The sequence below is a fragment of the Zootermopsis nevadensis genome, unplaced genomic scaffold, assembly GCF_977971745.1.
Source record: "Zootermopsis nevadensis isolate Lab colony 2312 unplaced genomic scaffold, Znev_1.0 Znev_ptg000007l, whole genome shotgun sequence".
Lineage (NCBI taxonomy): Eukaryota > Metazoa > Arthropoda > Insecta > Blattodea > Termopsidae > Zootermopsis > Zootermopsis nevadensis.
The window spans coordinates 8,875,885-8,896,461 of record NW_028259139.1 but is presented as its reverse complement, the minus strand read 5'-3'; the positions used below and the strand labels follow the sequence as shown (position 1 = coordinate 8,896,461).

Sequence of the window (20,577 nt, the reverse complement as noted above, 5' to 3'; positions counted from 1 at the left end):
ATCACACCCACGTAGACGAAGTTCAGATTGCTTACATGAAAATGGGAAATTGTATTCTATTCCATTTTTAATTCCTGTTTTGACTTGACCTGAAACTGTTACGTTAACTGTTTTCGCTGTTTCCGCACGGTTCGTGAGCAGAAACAAATTAAATTCCATGAACAAAGTTAACAAATATTCGATTATTAGTTCTATGAAGCCTAGTGGTAACTATATGTACCTTTACTTTAACATTAACTAACCTTGAATTTTATCCACACGTTGTATTTATTAATTTGTGTGTTTATTATAATAAGCAGTGATCATTTCCTAAACATTATTAACAAATTGATATTTGTAATGGAGATGCGTTGGGTTTTCTTTTGAGGTAGGAGCTGGAATTTTAAATCGTGTTATTTTATTATTTTTCTGCTTGAGTGAAATTAATTATTCTCAGAAAATTAATCGTCAATAACAGTATTGTAGGCCAGCTTTAATATGAGTTCCATCAGTTAAACTTACAAGACTGAAGTTTTTTCTTTTCTACTTTAATGTAAAACATTGTAAAAAGATCCTCTTCATTTTAAAAATGTAGTTATCTCGACCTTAAAGCACACACTCGTGAAATAAACAAACCTCTTCAGTAGAAACAATTCTGAGAATATGTCCCCCAACATTGTCTCTTATTTACAATTAGCTGAGCTTCGAATAATAAACAATTACAGATCCGTCGGGTAAGTTTATTTATCCGTTGACATAGCCAGTTTTATACGTTTCAGATGAAACTCTCTTCTTGTCAGAAATACTTCTTAAAACTACTAGCCATTTAACAGAATCTATCTCAGACAGATAAAAACATATTTTTCCACAATTATCCGTTTGCTCCATGCTGCGAGTATACGAGCATAATTTTCGAACTATGCATGAATATACGTATGGGAATTTCCCTTTTATATTTTCGTAGGATTTGATTTTTTCACGGCGGTGAGTATTAATATGGCTGCCTTTGAGTTTTAGCGCTTTGTAGTCTCGTAGAAGTTTATCAGCGTTTCAGAGGTCTTTGATGCCTCATCGCCCTGATGATGGAGGCAGCATGTACCTTTGAAACTTTGATAAACTTCTACCAGACTAAATGGCGTTAGAACCCATTATTTTCATATTTGTTTATTTTTAACCGTCTCATTAAGCTCAGTTACCTTGTGCTGATATAAGGTACGAAGAATAGTAAATATTCGTGTTTAATATATTTGGCACAGAAAGGTGTTTAAGGACAATATCTCAGTTCTAATCGCTTGTAAGATATTTGTTGCCTGAAGGTGGTAATGTTACAGTTATGTCATAAATGCGTAAGTATCTTTCAGCATTGAGATGTAGGTTTATACTGAACTCAAGGGAATTCAGAGAAGTGCATCTTTAAAGTATTTGCACATTGCTGATATCCTGAAGCGATTTAAGTCAGATGGAATGAAATGGGTGCAGCGTGTAACGGCAATACTTTGCATGATTTAAGTGATGCTCGTAAAATACCTGCAATTATGTTAGCCTTACCTTTCAGTTCAGATTTATGTAACCATGGTCTATCTAAACGCTCAAAGCTTCGAGTTTATAAAACTACGTATAATTTTACCCGTGGTTTTAAATGGCTACAAAACACGTTGTTAAATCTGAGGAAAGAATTTATGAGGTAGGAACGTTTGAAGGAATATATTTGGATCTAAGTAAGATGAATAAACATGGAGCTATAGAAAATTACATGAAATATATGATGATATGTAATTGGAGTAAATCAAGAAGGTTGAGATGAAATGGGCATATGGGATTTATGGGGGAAATGCATACAGAATTTGGTCGAAAAATCTTGCCACTTTCAGTCGCTATAAAAGTAGGAAATTTTGTGACCTCGTGAACATATTTTCGGGAGACCTTGTGGTTGGGTCTTGAGTTGGGTTGTTGGGTGATCAATTAAAACGGCAAAAATCCTTATGGATTCCATATAACAGATTACGGAGTTGTTAAATAGTAAGATAAGAGCCCTTGTAAAAGTGTTTACCTTCTAAATATTGCATTTAGTCTTGTAGTTTGCATTGCGAACATAATTTCAGAACTCGCAGCAGGAAGTGAAACAGAATTGCAAGTAATTTTAATTGAATTTGCAGTGTTATTGAAATGTCTTAATATCTTCTCTCTGGATTAACGATTTACGTTCATGATTAATACAAATTTTCTCGTGTTAGTTTAAACCATTCAGTGCTGTTCGTTACTGTGTGTATCGTTTCTAATTTAGAACCTCTGTTGTGAACCATATACAAATCGATTCAGTCAAATCTGGCATTCGGTACTGTCGTATTTTAAACCTTCAGTTAAACATAGAGTACTAGCTTATTCATCAAACATCGATCACAAATCCGCTACCATGTCAAGCCACCGGTATCGAAATTTCAACTTGGACGTACGCAGTAATACAGACATTCCGAAATTTATAACAGTTCAGATGTGAAATCTTTTATTTGCATATATTCACTTCACTACGTTTCAGTATCTTTCAGTAAAACGTTTAGCATCAATCTTAATTATTATTAATTTTCTTCCATTAACTTATTCGTAACTTCCCTCAAGTAATTTTCCACCAGAGACAGATGAACGTGTCTTGTCTGTTACGTTAAATTATTCGCACTAAAAAGGAGATAATTTTTTTTGTATTTCTTACTTTTTTCGAAAACTTCATTCCGGTAGGACTTTAAAATAATGTGTTGTTAATAATATATTTATATAATCCAGCAATGGGATGTGTTTTAGCTAGTGTATCAATATCTTAACCTGGTGAGAAAAGTTTGTTGATTCAGACCCTAACTAGTATGAATTTTTATATCTGTTTTAAGTATTTTAAATTTTATTTTGTGTATCCAATACCAAGTCTTCATATCAGCAATTTCGAACGGTGTATGACCACTCACTGTTTATAACATCAAGTATATTTCAGTCTCTAAATTTCGTTTTGCATTTTGTTTGATGTTTACACAAGACATTTATTACCCTCATTAAAACACCGGATTAACTGCAGTGAATAAATTACGACCTCACTTTACATGGTCGGTGGAAGGAAGATAACATATGTCAACATATTGAACCATGGGCGTTGTTAGCACGCATGTCACGTGCAAAGTTAAGTCAACAAACTGGTAGGCTAATGTAAGGGAATGTGATCTGCGCTGTGCCCCATGGTATTCAGTTTGAGGGTCTCCAAAATCTGCTTTCAGGACCACGACGCTTCTGAAATTAGTTTTGTTTGAGAGTGGCAGTTTTCTTCCGAGATCAAAGACGAACCAAGGATATTGGAGTTAGAGAATAATAATATTACAAACAGAATCTCAGACTGGAAGTAAATGTAGGAAACACGAACATGAAGAAAGGATGGAAGAAGATGATAAAATTATATTCAAAAGGCAGTTTTAAATTCTAGTAACTCAGGAAAAAAAAATATTGCAAGGAAAGAAATCAAAACGCATATTAAACAAATGAGATTGAATAGGCGATTACAAATCTCGTGATTGATGATAATGATGATTTAATTTCACTGCTTAATAACGCTGTTTCAAATACAAAATTCAACCTATGATTTATGGCTGCAGTTATAATTATGACGTAGTTCATGTTTTATTTTTTTCTAACAAAATCTAACCATTCTTTTTACGTGTAAAATTTTTAACCCCCATCCACGTTCATATGTTTAAATTTATGTTATTTAGCCCCTGTAATGTTTTAATTTGGTGTCTAGAGACTTTGGCCTATTTAATTTATAAATCTAATCGAACTGACTTACGTAGGTGTAATTCCACATATTATTAGGCCTTATAACATTATTATAATTGTAAAAGCTATTGAATTATTTATCTAAAATACAGAGAACAAGTCTAAAATTGCAATATATATTCCGCCTTTGTTGAAATCTCTACAGATTATAGCATGCTACCTTACACCGTGCTAGACATACTGGGCACTGATTACTAAACACACAGTGTGTCTACAGAATCACGTCACGGTCCTGTAAGATTCCAGAGATGTACATACTCGTTTATTGATTTAAATTGTGTTTTAACCATTAGGTTATTCCACGGGTCTTAAAATTTACGGAACTGAAACGATGATTAGTAATCCAGGTGCTTCATAGATTTCGACAAGACTCACAGAAATTATCAGACACGTCTGTTACTACGGTCTTCAGGAGGGAGACAACCAGTAATCTTCCTGTCTCTTTCGACAATTAAAGTGTTTGGTTTTGTTGCGAAACAAACCCCCTTCGGTATGAATCATTCTTTCCGCCATCTTCAAAACTGAAACAAAATACGACAGTCCTGTCTGATTTCTACAGACTCGCATTTAAATTCTGATTGGTTACATGTGATGATGTGAGGAGAGGGTAATTATCGCTTCTACAACCTTATACCACCGCCCTAATATGATCTTATTGCACCCTGCTAAGCGTAGAATCCCCCGCTGAGGCATTTCGTGCGGGAGGTTGGTCAGTCTGTAAGAAGAGGTCAGAGGTACCTTAATTTCTTCAACCATGCGGGCTGTGATGATTTGTTGCGTCGTATTCATTTAGTCCGTGGTTTGAATTCTTCGTTAGCAATCGCTATTAGGTTTTTATTACTTTATCCGCTAAAAGAATGTAATGATGATACAGTAAGACAGGCCCTTATTTTTAGTCAGTTGTAAGGTTTCACGCAAAAGAAATGCAACTTCCAAAATTACAAATATTTATTATGTTAGAACAGAAGAAAACCGGACGAAATTATTGATATGAATGTACTTTTATAGACGTAACATGATGTGTGGAACTCTCAGGGTCATCTGAACTGCTGGTGTCCAGCTAACACGGACACAATAAAGTCAGTGCGTGAGATTTTGATCGTCGATAAACGATAATTAACCTGGACATCTCACATCCTATTGTTCCGCGCGGGCTTCACGTCTTTGGCTGACCTCTTTTAACACTCGGTACAGTCTTTTCAGGTAACTAGGGTCGCTGAATGCTGTCGATAAAGTGGAAGCTGCCCAGAGCCCCTGAGTTTCGGTACCATGTACTTCAATTTTACGTATATCAAGAACGGATTTTTAATTTAATATATATTGTAGTAAGTTTACAGTTATTAGGCCGACGCTAGATGTCACAAGCATGCAGAAGGCCAAACAGTTTTGCTTTGTGTTCTTAGATGTCAGGAGAGAAATTAGAATCTCGAAGTCTTTAACAGGCTAGTACAGAATATCTTGCAACCGGCTTCCTGTTTCTATACAGGCGCCATTTTTTAACCGCTTGTTACCTCATTAAATTTGTATTTATGCCCGTCGCTAAGTTTCACGAAAGGAATGGTAGGCTATTTCGAGCGATGAGTATCTTCAGCGGAATTCGTGTTACCGGTGACAGGCATCGATACAGAAGGAGTAATGGCGAAAAGTTTTTTTAATAAGTAAATTACGTCATGGCCAACCGGGTTATTTCTGCGCATTTATTAGTATTGATTTTAACAAATATGAGCCCATATACTTACTTACTTACTTACTTAAACATTGATCTGGAATTAAGAAAGATTTTTCTGAAGTTATAAGTTTGGAAGCGAAACACGGTCAGTGGGAAAGCCACAAAGAAGGATTGAAGCCTTTCAAATGTTGAAAATTAAGTGGACTGATAAAGTACGAAATGAGGTGGTCTTAGACAGGATAGGCGAAGGAAGGAGTCTATGGAAAAATCTTACGAGAAGAAGAGATAGGATGGTGGGACACATTCTGAGGCACCCAGGATTGGTTAATTTGGTAATGGAAGTTCCTTCCATTACCAAATTAACCAATCCTGGGTGCCTCAGAAGAAGGGAAGAATTGTAGGGGGAGACAAAGATTGGAACATGTGACGCAGATTTTTGAGGATGTGGAAATGAAGAGATTGGCGCAAGATAGGCGAAGATGGAGGACCGCATCAAACCAGTCGAAAGACTGACGACAAACAAGCAAACATACTTACTGGAAGTGAAAATAATGTGATATGATATGACATAAAATAAAAAAAATGGATATCGCATTTGTGTAATTTGAGATCTTGGTTATCTGTTTATATGACGAGACTATTTTTAGAAGTTTCGCGAACAGACTGACTTGTGAAGCGTTGTTTATAATGGCAGCTGCCAAGTACATGCTGTGGACAAACTAATTGCTGCTGTAGTCTGAGATAATCTTGCTGCTCAGAAGTGCCATGTCTCTCCCTCAGTCAGGAAGAGCTACTTTCAAATTCAGGACTGGGTGGATATACATGATGAATGTTAATCCTACTTTCGTAAACAAAGTAGGATTTTTGATCCCTATTTGTTTTGTGTGTCCCCATAACCGTGGTCTAATTCGCTGTAAGCGTGCTATTTATTTTACTTCTTTCAAATAACATGTTACTGGTAATGTATAGCTAGCACAAATAAATAAATACGAACATGGGACAAGTGTGTATACAATTTGATTTGCATCTACACAAGAGGCTTGATCATTGAAATATTTTTGGCAAGTTACAACCTTACATATGTAAGATTTGAGGTTTTCACGGCGGTGAGTATGAAGATTTCTGTCTTCTGGGTTGTTGCGCTGTGTAGTATGGTCGATGCTAACCAACGTTTCAGAGGTCATACTGCCTCCGTCATCAGGGCGATGAAGATTTCCGTCTTCTGGGTTGTTGCACTGTGTAGTCTGGTCGATGTTTACCAACGTTTCAGAGGTCATACTGCCTCCGTCATCAGGGCTATTCATCGCCCTGATGACGGAGGCAGTAGGGACCTCTGAAACGTTGGTAAACATCGACCAACTACACAGCGCAACAACCCAGAAGACAGAAATCTTCAACCTTACAGATCTTTAAACAAGCACTAAAATCAGTGGGGTTTCTCTGTCGTATGATTTATGTGGTTGGTATGACTGTTGTTGTTCACAGAACGTGGGTTGTGACGGTGTCGTTGGTTCTACCAAGCTGGTGGATGCATGTGGCGTTTGTGGCGGAGACAACAGCACCTGCCGGGTGGTATCTGGGCTTTTTACGCGCCCCCAGCTCCCCGTGGGCTACAATCTCATCGCCCAAATACCACGCGGTGCATGCAACATCACCATCTCCGAGCTGAAGCAGAGTCGTAACTATTTGGGTAAGTTTTCTGTCCCGAAATTGTTCATTCGCACTTCCACATTTAGGATAATGAATAATCGAATTATTGCTCTCCTAAGTACCAATCGTCGAAACCGAGTGGTTACATTCGTGTTTCGTATCTTAGTTCCGGGTTGAAATCTCATCCTCTAGAATGTTGGCCTGACTGCTGGTTTTCCTCAATCCCTTTTGGTAAATTCCAAGATAATAAATTATGTCATAACTTCCTTCTACATACTTTTCCAGTTAATTATTCATTAATCATCCTATCATTCGACACTAGCTCCGTGCTACATATGTAACATATCAAAATTTTCTTCAGTAGCAGAAAATGTTTGCCTTTCTCACGCGGGCTTACTCTCAAATCATGTGAGGGTCACATGTTGCCAACCCCTGCATTAAAATGTCTCTGATATTATTAACAGCACAATTAATGTCGCGTTAACAGACGTATTCTGTCGTTTTTAATTAAATGTAAGTAATCCACGTGATATTTGGAATAAAACTAAATATATTTTGGGTATGAGAAATTTTTAATAATTTAGTATGATTTTAAAATATTCTGTCGTGCTGTGAAGTGCTTTCTTAAATCATTTGTTGGTCAGACCTGTTTAGTTTTCGATACTGTGGTTAAATGGCACGATCTCTTCAATGAATCCCATAAATCAACAACCCCTTTATCTGCAGCGAGACAGATACCTGATTCTGTGATTCTGCCAACATGGAACTGACAGTATTCAAAAACTAATCATATTACAGATTGTGGCTACTGTTCTGACAATCTAACAAACCTATCATATATCCACTCATCGTTTGAGCATCGCTCCGGTTGACAAAATTGCAGCCGCGGAAATCCCGCTTCATATGAAAGCAGCTGTGTCCATCAAATGTTGAAAAGGTTTATTAAACACGATAATCACGAAACATGCGCTATCCTCTAAAAAGGACCGGTCAAACGTTTGCTGTCCTCTCACAAAGGCACTGAAAACTTCACACCCTTCATTTTTTTTTATTTTCAGACTCAAACGAATGCATTGATACGCATTTATTTTAAAATTACGTAGTGTTGAAAAGTTTCGCAATTTTGCGGTATCACAGGATACGTATCCCATTAAAATGCTTTAGTCCACGAAAGTTAAAATTACCTGCCGAATTTCATAACTCTCACAAATTAATCGACTGTCACAAGAAACGATGAATTTTAATTATGCTGTATATTTCCATGAAAACACTTTTACGTGCCCGCTATAATTATAAAAAATTCTATTCACTTTTATAATTCCGTACACACAAACAGTTAATTCAATTACAAAATACTGTATTTCTTTAAATAAATGGTGTTTTCTTACACGAGTTAACTAAATAACTCCACCTGTAAGCATTATAGACTTTATTTTAAATAGTATGTGAGAAGAGTTCAATGTAAAACGTACACGGTTCTGTGTTGATCAAAGCGACCACGTAACTAGCAGTGGAATTACAATAATTTCTTTTTATTTTCTCGGCAGGCTAAATGGGGAACTACTTTTACAGGCGCCATCCGGTATCCCTAAGTTAAGTGCTTTAAATTACACACAATAAACCTGCCACAGCTTGAAAGGGGAAAGCTGTTCATAGTACACACACGTACTAACTGAGGTCTGAGGAAGCAGGTTCGCTGTTTATTTTCTAAAATACCTTCCGTGACCTCTGACGCAGTGTAGATATTCAACAAAATCTCAGTTAAATGTAGCCTACAGTTGATATTAAAACAGTGGTGACGTATGGAGTAAATTGAGTTGCCTAGTAACCACGTAGGATATGTCCAAAGCGCACGGATAAGACAAGGTTAATCTTCTAAATGTTCTGATACTATGTGATCAGAGAAATAAAAAGTTTTTCAACCTCCTGTATTTATCATTCTCATTCTCTGTGCATATAACGACGCATAATATTAAGTTACAATTGAATTTATTTTAATTTTTGGACGGCAAATATTAGTTGACGTTACCTACGCCTTCATTTTATTAAATTTAATAAAATTATTTTACGACCAATAACATTTTTTACCTTAATTTCAGTGACTAAATGGTTTGCATAAAACGTATTCTTTTAAGACTCGTTCACAAATAAAAGTTCATATTAGCTTTCCCATGTCTGCATGTCTGTGTCTCTGTCCGAATTAACAACTCGAGAAAGGCTGAATAGGTTTAATCAAAATGTGATATTTCTGCGATATGATAAAATATTGTGGAAACGTTCCAAATTTGGTTGAAATCTGGCAGCAACAACGAGTGCTTTAGACGAAGACCCACGTGCGTAAAGGCAAAATAAGGCTAACGCTCCATTATTGTTACGCCACGTGGAGACTACATTTTCTAACTTTATTGTCGCTTATTTTTGCTGATTTTAATTGTGTTGACGTTTAAGTATGTTAGTAATAATGAGATTTGTAGACCTTAGGCCTGCAGTATGAGATAGACCGGTCATTGGAAAACCTATAAATTGCCTGTGAATAAAAAAATTTTGGAAACCACTTTAAAAGACGTCCCCATAAAAATAACATACTTAGTAGCTGGTTGTCAGCTATTTACGTAAATTTTGACTATTACTCGTTATCCTGTGAATTATATTGTTCGCTGCCAATAATCAACTAGTTTGAAGCCGTGAAAATAACTAACAATGCCAATTTTTAACGGTCTGACAGAACAAATAAAAAGTTGCCCTTTTGAGATCTTAGACAGTCATTTGACTTAATCGATATTTACCTAGCGTTCGTGGGTGAGAAATGACAGCTTATTATAAAACCTGCAAACTCTCTGTTGACAAGGTTTAAGTAAATTGACTTAGTCAAGAATTTTATCAGCTGAACCTGTTTATTTATATGGTATAAGTGGCATATCGACGAGTATAATTGGTCTATAAATAGCCGTTTGATTTTATTTTGTATGCTAAATGACTTAGTAATTTATTTCAATAACCCAGCGGTCAAAGCGCCTATAAACATTGCATTTAACAGCTGAGTTACGAGACGGCGTCACTACGCGGAAGTGTCACTCTTTTGATTATTGCTTTCCTTTCGAAAGGATTGACAGGTGTTTCACAAGTCTTCAGTCAAAAGTGTTGTACTATCTCACATCCGACAATCGAAAGTGACGTCTGTCGAAACGAAGCAGAGGATCTAACCACTACATCATTGTGAGATTCTTAGATGAATAATTTGTTGCCAACTAACTTACGTTATTTGTATGTGTACTCTTTTATTTATTGCCATGGATATTCATAGCTGACGCGTGTTGTAGCTCTGAGACGTTCTGATGGTAACTACGTCATTAACGGAAATTGGGCCATCAACTGGTCTGGAGTGTACGAGGCCGTCGGAACCCGTTTCACCTACCGACGCCAGGATGCTAACAACGGCGAAATAATCGAGGCACCAGGGCCACTGATGGAACCTGTGGACCTCATGGTAAGCATAGAGACTTGCTAATTTTTTTGTTTTTTTTTGTTTTTATAACGGTTCTAGGCTACGTCAGGGACTTTTTCTACGTGAACTGTAAAACTTTGTGTCTAAAATTGTAGTTTTTGTTTATATGAATAGTTGCATCTAATGTATTTTACATTTCATACACAAAGTTATATTTTCTTTTAGTGAACCTTGTAGGGAGGTGTTGGTATTTCAGCGATGGTTAAGGAACAGAAATTGGAGTAAACTGAGCAGTTAAGATGTGTTATTTTTGGAACTTAGTGACTGCATTTTGATCTAATTTTAACTTATCTGCTGCACGGTCTAAGAATTTTGGAATGTGAGGTGTAAACTGAATCGTGGGGTTTGTCCATTGTGTAAACTTTAGTTTTTAAAATATATATACCATAGGCTACAAATAACATTTTTTAGGTAATCTATCAGCAGCCAAATCCGGGTATCAAGTACGAGTATATGCTACCGATGAAGCTAGGGGATCCGACACCAGCCTTGATGTCAGCCCCATCCGTGCCCCGAAGCGATGCCGATAATGGGATCATCGCCCCACCCCTGTTAGTGCCTGCAGGTACAGAAGGTGTTACTTACGTATGGCCAAGAAAATATATTTACGTCTATTTAAACCAGTGTTTGAACACAATGTATTTATTTTCGTGTGTGTTTGCTAGAAGTGGGAGAGGTCGCGAAGATAAATTTTGAACAATATGTTGTTAAAGTTTAAACACTGAAGCGTGTTTTATTGCATTTGTCTGATAATTTAAGTTGTTTCGTTTGCTACTGGAATCATTGGACCATTTTCTGTGTGTTTGTCATTATATCTCTCCTCCTTTTAAGGCTTGAATAATCCGACGGATGACGTAACCATAAGAAATGGACCAACGTTTGATGAAGTTGATACCAGAAGGTAATGTGGCAGATTTTCTGTTCTGTTGTTAATAAGCGTTGGTGGTCGTTACGGTGGTGAAAAGTGAGTAAGTCGGTAAGGATGCGAAAGGCGGGTCATATAGCACGTAAGGCAAAAATCAGAAATTTACACAAAAGTTTTATAGTAAAATCTGAGCGGAGGAGACCACTTCAGAGACATCGCCGTGTTATGGAAGATAAAAATCGATCTTACAGAAGTTGGATTTTGAATTTGAGAACTCCGTTAAGTTGGCTCGGGGTAAAGTCCGCTGAAGAGATTCTTCATCATAGTTTTAAGACTTGGTTTCCGTAGCAGAAGTTGACTTACAGATCGTCTGAATACCGTGGAGATGTGGAGGTATACAGTATCACGATGTTCATACTGCATTTCAGTTGGCGTCCTTATTTTTGATACGAACTATGGTTACGATGAATGGATAGACCGACAAAAGCAAGTTATTTGATAACAGGATTTGGAATCAGGAATCATAGCTCTGTTAACCGACTCTAATAATTATCAAATAATTTAATGACTATCCTTTTTTTCTCGAAGCGTTTATAATAAACGATCAACATTTATATTCCATTTTGATCCTGTTCTCCGTATCAGATCTGATGATCCACTGTACCCATACGGCAGTGGGGTCCAAGGTACTGAATCTCAGAGGCAAGGTAATTACCATCCCGGCCACCAGAATGCGACACCGGTAGGAGACGAAGCCACGAGACCACAACCTAGAATCCGTGGCAGGAAACGGAAATTCGTATGGAAAATAATTGGATATACCGAATGCACAAAAACATGTGGAGGAGGTAAGTTTATTGTCAGTGTTTTCGTGCTTTATTTGTGTATTCGTGATGTTTATTTCATTTCAGATAAGCAGACAATATGGCGCTTTGTAAGGCGGTATTTTTTTCTTCTAAATAACATAATTTTTTAAATTTTCATGTCAGTTTAATTTAAGGTGGTTCTGAGATGTTTTTTGATGTGTGTGACGGAGATTCTGCAGGTTAGAGTGGCTGGTAAGAAAAGTTATATACTTCAATATTACGTACTTTTTTTGGCCTAAGAAGGGAAGGTAACATAACCTCAAATATAAACTGAAGGTTGCAGGTATGAAATGAGAAGTTTATGATGACAGCTTTTTTCAGATACTTTCTTCCGTGTGCTGAAACTAACAAAAATGATAAATTAATAATGTTACGCAATTAATGATGCAGTTCTTTTACGTAATTTTGACTAGAATACGTAGTCACTGCAGTGTATGTTAATCAGATGTAAATTAAAAAATTCACGCTCCTGTCACATTTGTAATTTTTAACACATAATAGACATTACTTAAGACAATTTGTATAAGTATGTGGTCTGTATTCATATGACAAATCACGTGATATTGGTGCTAACTTCAAGTTTTTTTTACAATTTTTAATTTTCTATAAGTGCTCCATACGCACAGCTGAATTCATTTCATAGTTGCCGCGTATTAAAGTCAGAACCTAATTTTATTACATCACCATAGATTTAGATATTTTAAATTATATAAATGTATTTCAGACTGTGCTTTTTAACTTGTTAAGCAGCCCATCCACGTACGAGTCTGGCTCGGCGAGCTTGACTCGTGAGCGGGGCTCGGATATATTTCACTGCGCATGCGTAGCAGACTCGGCTCGTGACACCCCACTCACAGACGAGTTTGGCTCGATGGAACCCGAGCCTAGCCGGGCTCGCAAGCCAGACTCGTACGTTGATGAACCGCTTTACATATTCTAGGCACTCAGATGTCACTGGTGAAGTGCGTGAAGGAACATAACCAACAAGTAGTATTAGACAGGAGATGCTCACATCACGAGAAGCCTCTTACTCAGACGGTTCGCTGCAGCGTTAAACCGTGTCCCGCCGAGTAAGTACGTCAGAGGATTTATCACTTACGTAGACGCAGGTTTAGTAAACATTTTTTTTTTTTTGGGGGGGGGGGGAAACCACTGCCTTTATTTTCAGGGGTTGGCACAACTGACATTTTTACGTAGGTAAAAGGAAAAGAACTTTTGTGTGACGTGATCGTTACGAATGGCCTTGCAGGTGGGTGGGTGGCGAGTGGAGTGAATGTTCCGTGACCTGTGGAGAAGGAATCCAGAAAAGAGATCTGATGTGCAAGCAGGAAATCAGCCCCACGTTGACTATGAAGGTTGTAGAAGGGGCTTGTCTTACTCCGCCAGTTCTGCCACGAACACAGAAATGCGCGCTTCCGCCATGTCCACAGACACAACAGCAGGAGGAACCGAGGAATTCTAGGTGGCAGGCTGGCCAATGGGGAAAGGTCAGAGTTTAACAGCCATTTTATTTAGTTTTACGATCGAGTCTTCGAATAATAACTAACTCACTCGCTTTATGGTCAGATGTATTCCCGAAAAGTTAAAATTAGTTTTTTTAAAGACATTCACTGCTTTTATGGAACTCAAAGGTTCATTACCGTGTTTACAAAAGCCTACCTTCGGACCCTTTCTTGAGAGAAGAAAATCTGTTATTGGCCGATTAAAAAAATGTGACAAGAATAATTTTAGCTGCCTTATGGTTAGGAGAAGACGTTTCAGTGACCACGGTATTAAAAAAGAAAGTTTTAGTGGACGTGTTGTATAAATATTTACCCTAGAACCCTGTTATCAAATAATCTTGGTCTCTGTTCGTCATAAAGAAAATAATAATAATTTCGAACCTACGTAAACAAATACAAATATAAGAAAATGTAAAATCAAAACTGGTTTGAAATAGTGACGATGGAAATCTTTTCGTGAATGTTTCCCTTTTTTCTGACTAGTGTTCAGTCGCGTGTGGGCAAGGTTTCCGCTCTCGGTCAGTGAAATGTCTGGGTCCGGGCAACGAAAATGCAGATGACTGCCCACAAGACGGAAAGCCAGAACACGAGGAAACTTGTGATATGGGCCACTGCCCTGCCGGTGCGTACGCGTCCTGGTTCTATACGAAGTGGACCCAACAAGTAAGTATCACTGCGCGGAAATTTACGTATTGGCGTCGACTCAGCGTAACTTCACTGGTGATTCATGACAAATTAAGTTGATAAATTTAAAATTTGACTCTTGCTTTATCAAAACACGATATCGTACAATATCCTCTTGCCAGGCGATGTCATTTCTTTAACTTAAAATGGAGGGTAACTTTCAATATTGACTGCAGTGCTCCGAAGACTGCGGAACGGGAGTTCAGACCCGGAAGGTTCACTGTTCAGGACCTGGATTAGATTCTTGTGATGCGAGCTCCAAGCCCGATGAGAGTCGAGCCTGTTCAAGTGACAAACAGTGCAGTGGCAAATGGTTCTCTGGGCCCTGGGGACAGGTAATTAATTTCGTCATCTAACATTACTCCTTCTCACTTCTGTGTAAAATCAAGGAACGTATTTATTTCTTTAACAGTTTATTTATATTTGTATAAAGATCATGCATTTTAATCTACTCTTTGATTTTTTTTAAAGATATTTATGCCATGCGAAGTATTCGTCAAGGCCTATAAAGCCGCCACGGTGGTCTAGCGATTAGAACGCTGGCCTTATCCTGGGGTCTCGGGTTCGATTCCCGACGGTGCCCGAATTTATAACTTGTGTTGGGCAAGGCCGTGGTCTAGGCAACACGGAGTTTTCCTCCGGGGCTTCCCCGGTTTCTCCGTGGCACTCCATATTTACTGAAGAAGGCAGTGGAAAATCACTTCTGTATCACCTGCCTAAAAAACATATGTCGCCAAAGGAGACGGCGTAATAAAGAAATATTGGTAACATTTCTCGCAGTGTTCCTCTGGTTGTGGACACGGCCACCAAACGAGGGACGTCATCTGTGCCACATTCCTTCGAGGACAGTACAGGGTAGCCCTTGATATGAATTGTCCGAGTGGACTCAGACCAGAGACCGAACGACCTTGCGAGGAGAAGCCGTGCAGTCCCGAGTGGTTCTTCACCGACTGGACACATGTACGTCGTCTACAGTGGCTATTATTTCGAAAATGAATTTTTTCTTCTTATCTTTGATCCTGTTTTTCTTCAAATTCTGTCTTGAGTGATTGTTTTCTGTACGTAATTTAAACTACAGCAGACGTTTCAGCGTTACCACTTTTGTAAATCGAGGCGATTATTATTAGGTCGAAGTTGAACATTGAAATATCGTCTTGATGCACAGTGTTCCAGAGACTGTGGATCGGGCGTTCAGAAGCGAGAAGTGAAATGCGTGGACGAGAAGCACCAAGTCTCCGTCGGTTGCGCGGAAGACACGCGACCACCCAATAAGCGGATATGCAACACTCACGAGTGTTCCACCAGTCATGCAGGTACCTCAGTTTTAGTCTTCCCAAGTGCTTTTTACGCTTCACAGACATTGCTTTTGAGAAGGGGGGGGGGAAATTGATAAATATTATAATTTCCATCTGAATACACGTAATAAATTTGTTCTTGAAGTATTTAAAAATGCCTTTTGTATCCAGTAGTATACACAGCAGATGAAATTACTACACTACATGTGTGCTTGAGTTCCACAGGTCAAACTCAGTCTAAACCAGAAAGTGATCCGGAATTCAAGAATGGTGCAGGCGATCAGGCGCACCGAGAGGAACAGTACGAAGGGACACAGAAAGGTATCGCAGTTAAAGTCGACAGAGTCGAGCGTTCGCATATTCCACTTAGCGTCGCTTAATCTAAAAAAAATTGACGGTGGAACCACGGTTCCCTACTTAACGTTGAATAACGTTTAACTATACAAGTATATTTGTACCGAAATAAAATTTTATTTACCTTTACGTCGTATCTATACGTGACGTCATCCGCCGACAGCTTATCTATGCGTTGCGTCATGTACTCAAAACGATCGCTCTAGAACCGTTCTGTGTTACGAAATAAATGACCAAAACTCCTAAACCGTAGGGGTTAGCTCAAATCTGTTTGCAGATTTGAAAAGCTCGTGTTTATTTACGTATTTCACTCGCAATATGTCCCGATCTAACTCTTACGCTTTAGACGTGGCAAGCGGTTGAAGTTAAGGAACGAGGTCTGGAGTTACTGGCGCTTGAAGAAGCTACGCGCCTTACATCGTATACTTTCCGTCGAGTGTACCGCGATGTTATAAACGTTATTCTTTGCTACCAAATAAATGGCCATAACTCCTAAACCGTAAGAGTTAGCTGAAATCTGTTTGCAAATTTGAAGAGCTCGTGTTTATTTACGTATTTCACTCGCAATATGTCCCGATCTAACTCTTACGCTTTAGACGTGGCAAGCGGTTGAAGTTAAGAAACGACGTCTGGAGTTATTGGCGCTTGAAGAAGTTACGCGCCAGCGTTACCTTACGTCTCGCGGTTTGCGTCGAGCGTACCGCGATTTTATAAACGTTATTCAACGTTAAAATCTGTAACGCGAGCTAGAATTTACTTTCTTCAGAAATATCTTTCCTAGACTTCAGTTTTGTTACGTGAATATTTATGCTTTCAGGTGAAGACTGCGACGATAAATTCCGCAACTGTCACATGGTAGTCCAGGCAAGACTCTGCAAGTATAAGTATTATCGAAGCTCCTGTTGTCATTCCTGTCATAAGAAATTGTAGATATCCCGCCTCATCACGTCATATTTTAACATAACCTATCACGTGTACTTGAATACGTAAAATAAATCTTACCACCAGCATTGTCATATTCCGTATCGCCATTCTTGCCACGAGAATTCTTCGTAGTTAAGACTTAATCATTCTTTAAGTAAAATATTTGTTAGACGCAGAGAATTAGCGCGTATTAGGGATCTAAAGCTGGAGCTTTATAGTTCATGTCGCAGTTTAAAATTTAATATGTCACAGTATAATACCAAATTGTATCGCTTCCATTTTGTCTTGGTAGCGTATTGTCCAATCTGGGTGTTTCCTGCTTCAAACTAAGTGTGATACATTTCTCGTTTTAATATTTAACCTTCGGTGGTTATAGAACATGCGTATTCTACTTATTTATGTGTAATATCTGAGAAGAAGAGAGGCGAGTCATCAGTCGAGGAACAGTTTCCGATCTTGTCATAAAGTTGATAGAACTTAGCCTTCTCGTATCTGTCGAATGTAATAAGTCGTGTTTCAAACGAGCGTAATATTGTCTGAAATATGAAGTTTATTGAAAATCATAAAGAGGACAAAGGGAATTAATAATTCTGAGGTTATGTAAGAAAAATGGAAGTAGCAATATTTTTGTCACTTTTTCTAAATTATGTAATTACATATCGGTGAGATCATATTCATGTTATAAACTCGATTTTTGGCTACACACAACTGAATTTTTAATATTTATTATTTCCCTTAATTATCGAATCTTCTTTTTTTCACAAGTTTTCATCAAGTAATTTCACTACATTTTAAATCGTCGTATCATGTCCAGTTGAAATTTCATATTATTAAAGCGAAGAATAGAGCTGGGATAGTTCAGTCTGAATACAGAAAGGACAACTGGAGTTCGGTTCCTGGTGGGACAACACTCCTGCGTCATACTTGAGTGGTCCTGGGTTCAAATATCAGCCCAAGGACCAGTCTCTAGGCAAAAGCTGGACAATACCTTAAAATTAGACTAGATCACTTTCTTCCATTCCATTGCGGTTCACATATTATCATCTAATCTACTGAAATAATCATGAAATAAATAAGTAAATATTTTGATATTACAAGACGACATTTTCATTATCTAAAAGAATTCCACGAAATAATTTATAATTTTGTGGGAGATTTTATCAGAGTTAATTCTTTCAGTTTGTTCTTTGCAGTCTCTTCCGTATGATTTTTTTTAAAAAAAGTGTCGGTGATGAAATTCGTAATTTCATCACAATTTTTTCATCCCGTAATATCCGAGAAGAGTTGAAACTTGGAGTTTGAATCGTGATATGCATTTCAGCAATAATTGCAACTGTGTGAAACAACAGAAAGGATTTCTTCATTAGTGCTAATTGAAGGCACGGAATCAGATGTTTTAAAACTTAAATAAATAAATATATATGTGTATATATATATATATATATATACACACACACGCTAAAACTCATAACACGATGTATTACGTTTTCTCAAGGTCACAACACCTGTGTTAGGAATCAGCTTCAAATTGTGTAGTGTTTCGCTGCTTTCGGTAGTGTCTGTGCCAAATACGCATAATTCACCAGCGACTCAGAAAAGCTGTCCAGTCATTCTGAAAATATGTCGTCGATATAAAATACGTATTGTAAGAATTTGTGTGGATGAAGCATCTGTATGATATAATTTGTTGTGGTTGTGAAATGAATTCAATACTGTGTGATTTTTGTGACGTTCGTTAACCATTTCCAGTCTGATATTTTTATTTTTATTCTTTGTAAATTTTAGCAGTATGGTCCAAATAATTTGCAAAAAAAATTATCATTATTCACATACTCAAAAAAACTCATCATCTAATTTCTCCCATATAATCATAATGCTTTCTGTCTCCTAGCAATCATAAATTGGTGCATAACACAAATTTGGAGTAGAAGCATCAGACTGCTAAAAAAAGTAAAGCTGTCCAACTATACGCCATGTAGGCGCTTGGGGGGGGGGGGAGAGGAGATATAGCTCCTACTCATTCTTGACTTTGGCACTAGATGGGGTGAGTGGTCAGACTGCTAGCCAGCATATAAACAAACGTGGTAATTGCCATGCAAACTTCAAATAATTCATATGGCCACTCATAGATAGCAGGAGGCTTCACATTAAAAATCATAGTGAAACTGTACATTGAATTGAACTTGGCAGTGGACCTAGTGGATGAGCCGGCGTAGCTCAGTCAGTATAGTGACAGGCTACGGGCTGGACGACCGGGGTTCGATTCCCGACGGGGGAAGAGGGTTTTTCTTCTAGCCTCTTGTGTCCAAACCGGTTCTGGGGCCCACCCAGCCTATACAATGGGTATCGGGGTCCTTTCCCGGGGGTAAAGCCGGCCGGGGCGTGATGCTGACCACTTACCCCCATCTAGTGCCAAGGTTAAGAATGAGTAGGTGTTATACCTCCACTCCCCCTAAGTGCCTACATGGCGTATAGTGGGACGCTTAAAAGTGGACCTAGTGGAATAAAATATGCCGTGTCCATGGACTGAAAATGGTTAATGACGGTGTTAATGAATTTTTAATGTAATTTTGTGTAGGTGATAGGTCGCAGATGATACCATCCGATAAATATGAAAGGTTTTCATTTACGTACTGTGGTTATCTGCTGGATTGTTGCACACTGAATTATTTCATCTGTGTGCCAAGATTTCAGAGGAACTTGGTGGTACCGCAATCTTCAGCCTTGAAGGCACTACATTTCTCTGAAATGTCGCCATTCATCCAAAAAAAATGATATATGGCACTACATTCCAGAAGATCAGCATCTATATCACAATCACTGTGAAAACCTCAAGTCCTATTGAGAATTAGTTTGAAAAATGTGTGAAAGAATTAATGGATATTTTTGTCGTGTGAATGATCTTTGGATTTTTATTTTCATTTTGAGTGTGTGTTGATGTAATTGCTTTCCAGTTGTGTGTGAATGTACATGCAACTTTGTATATACATTAATAAATTAATTTTCTATTATGATTATGTCATAAATCTGTATTTCAGTTTAATAACGTGATAATTCTGACAGTAGATAAGCAGCAATTATTCATCAGATAAATGATGTCACATCTTTTGAATTACAGTACACAAGGATTTTTACCTGAATTATACTTTTTTATTCGTATAAGCAAACAGCGGTCACAATAACGCAATGCACACTTAAAACTGCGTAGCGCAAATATGGATTCAGCAAAGATTGACTATATACATGGATGTTTGGAAGTACAGCAAATTAAATAATTATTAAATATTTAATCAAATATAATATTAATGCTCTAGTTTCTTTTTAATATATTTTCTGCATAATGTTTAAAAGTGCACTTGCCAAAACTACTTCAGAAACAAAACATATATATTGAACACAGTAAAATTAAATTCTATCGACCCATTTTCCTCCCCTAGAAATATTTCATATTTAAGAAGCGCTGCGAGAACTTCT

The 20,577-nt window shown here is 37.7% G+C and overlaps 1 protein-coding gene across 2 annotated transcripts in view; it reads left to right on the top strand.

The window, feature by feature from the left end:
- loh (thrombospondin type 1 domain containing lonely heart) overlaps positions 1-20,117 on the top strand; it is a 237,466-nt gene extending 217,349 nt beyond the window's left edge. For both annotated transcript variants that reach the window (XM_087344195.1, XM_022062385.2), the window contains 13 exons: positions 6,944-7,148; positions 10,429-10,595; positions 11,025-11,178; positions 11,445-11,514; positions 12,124-12,326; positions 13,285-13,414; positions 13,594-13,831; positions 14,330-14,509; positions 14,707-14,865; positions 15,311-15,490; positions 15,696-15,843; positions 16,051-16,146; positions 16,997-20,117. In XM_087344195.1, coding sequence (XP_087200321.1) covers positions 6,944-7,148; positions 10,429-10,595; positions 11,025-11,178; positions 11,445-11,514; positions 12,124-12,326; positions 13,285-13,414; positions 13,594-13,831; positions 14,330-14,509; positions 14,707-14,865; positions 15,311-15,490; positions 15,696-15,843; positions 16,051-16,146; positions 16,997-17,109 — 2,043 coding nt within the window. In that variant the 3' untranslated portion in view covers positions 17,110-20,117. The remainder of the gene's footprint in view (positions 1-6,943; positions 7,149-10,428; positions 10,596-11,024; positions 11,179-11,444; positions 11,515-12,123; positions 12,327-13,284; positions 13,415-13,593; positions 13,832-14,329; positions 14,510-14,706; positions 14,866-15,310; positions 15,491-15,695; positions 15,844-16,050; positions 16,147-16,996) is intronic.
- The last annotated feature ends 460 nt before the right edge of the window (positions 20,118-20,577 follow it).